Below are 1,419 nucleotides of genomic sequence, written 5' to 3'. Positions count from 1 at the left end.
GTTTAGTTTAGTTTAGTTAGTTTAGTTTAGTTAGTTAGTTTAGTTTAGTTAGTTAGTTTAGTTTAGTTTCTGCTATCATTAGTCTGCAGGGAAAGCTTAACTTCCTCCTGGGAACAGACCTGTGGTGAGAAGGCTACAAAGTTGTGGAAGTCTTCCTTGAAAATGCTTCTCTTCTGAGAACAGGGTGGAACAGAAAATCCTTCAGGATGGGGACTGTGCTGCAGAGACTCCTGATACGTGGTGGTCTCCATGGGATAGTAGGTGGTCTGGGTTTCACTGGGTCTGGAGGTGGGACTGCTGCTGTGGACCTGAGGCAGATGGTGAGGTCTGTTGAAGCGCAGAAAGAAGTTTGGATCTGACATGGGAACGAGCTGACAGGTGGTTTTCTCTGATGCTTTCAGAGCAGAAGAGGCAGCCTGGAGGTTGAGGAGATGCTGGGGGGGCTGCTTATGGTGTCCATCTGGAGGGTAATCCATGTGTTTATAAGCAGTCCTCCTGTCATTGTCCTGATGGGTCCTGGACTCAAGGTCAGATGTGCTCAGCTCCATGGACTGGTGCTTGGAGATCTGGACTCTGAGCAACGCTGAAAGCTGCTCTTTAGCTCGTTCCCCGTTCATCTGGATCAGGTTAAACATGGTGACAACGTCAGCTGCTACCATCAGTTTCTTGGACAGCAGGTTCTCAGGGGAGTGTTGCATCTTGTCCTTAAAGAGGCTGGCTGGGAAGGCTGGGTCCAGGCAGGCTGTGTAGAACAGTAGGCTTCGAACCTTGGCCAGGTGGACCAGGTCAAAGCGGGTACAAAGAAACCTGCACAGATCCTGGTAGGTCATGGTGCTGTGCCTGGAGTCCAGTTCCTCTAGGACCTGTCCCAGTACCAGAGAACATTCAAGAAAAGGCTCCATGGCTGATTCCATCCCCCAAGTCCCAGCAATCGTTGTCTCAGGTCTCTGCTCAAAAACAACCAATCTAAAGAGTCTTCACTTCATCACAGTCAACCAGAACCAGAACCAGGACCAGGACCAGGACCAGGACCAGGACAGGCGGCCATCTGCCGCAACCAGCTGGTTTGGGGGCCAGGAAAGAGACACAGAAGGACTGGTCCAGGTCTGGTCCAGGTGTATTTTCATCTGGAAGAGAGACAAAGAAAAAATACGTTACTGATAAAAGTAATTATAACATTTAGAGAAGAGAGACTAAAGACAGCAGAGTGAGGACGTGTGGACAGTTTGTCCTCCAGCAGACTGAGGACATGTGGACAGTTTGTCCTCCAGCAGGGTGAGGACATGTGGACAGTTTGTCCTCCAGCAGGGTGAGGACATGTGGAATGTATGTCCTCCAGCAGGGTGAGGACATGTGGACAGTTTGTCCTCCAGCAGAGTGAGGACATGTGGACAGTTTGTCCTCCAGCAGGGTGAGGAC

The 1,419-nt window shown here is 50.2% G+C and overlaps 1 protein-coding gene across 1 annotated transcript in view; it reads right to left on the bottom strand.

The window, feature by feature from the left end:
* Positions 1-1,187, bottom strand: part of minar1 (membrane integral NOTCH2 associated receptor 1) — a gene marked incomplete in the record, with an annotated part of 8,338 nt that extends 7,151 nt beyond the window's left edge. The window contains 1 exon segment of the mRNA XM_014027403.1: positions 120-1,187. Coding sequence (XP_013882857.1) covers positions 120-914 — 795 coding nt within the window.
* Positions 1,188-1,419: the final 232 nt, after the last annotated feature.

Source organism: Austrofundulus limnaeus, unplaced genomic scaffold, assembly GCF_001266775.1.
Source record: "Austrofundulus limnaeus strain Quisiro unplaced genomic scaffold, Austrofundulus_limnaeus-1.0 Scaffold647, whole genome shotgun sequence".
Classification (NCBI taxonomy): Eukaryota; Metazoa; Chordata; class Actinopteri; order Cyprinodontiformes; family Rivulidae; genus Austrofundulus; species Austrofundulus limnaeus.
Note: the sequence above shows the minus strand (reverse complement) of the source record. Positions and strands in the feature narration are given on the sequence as shown.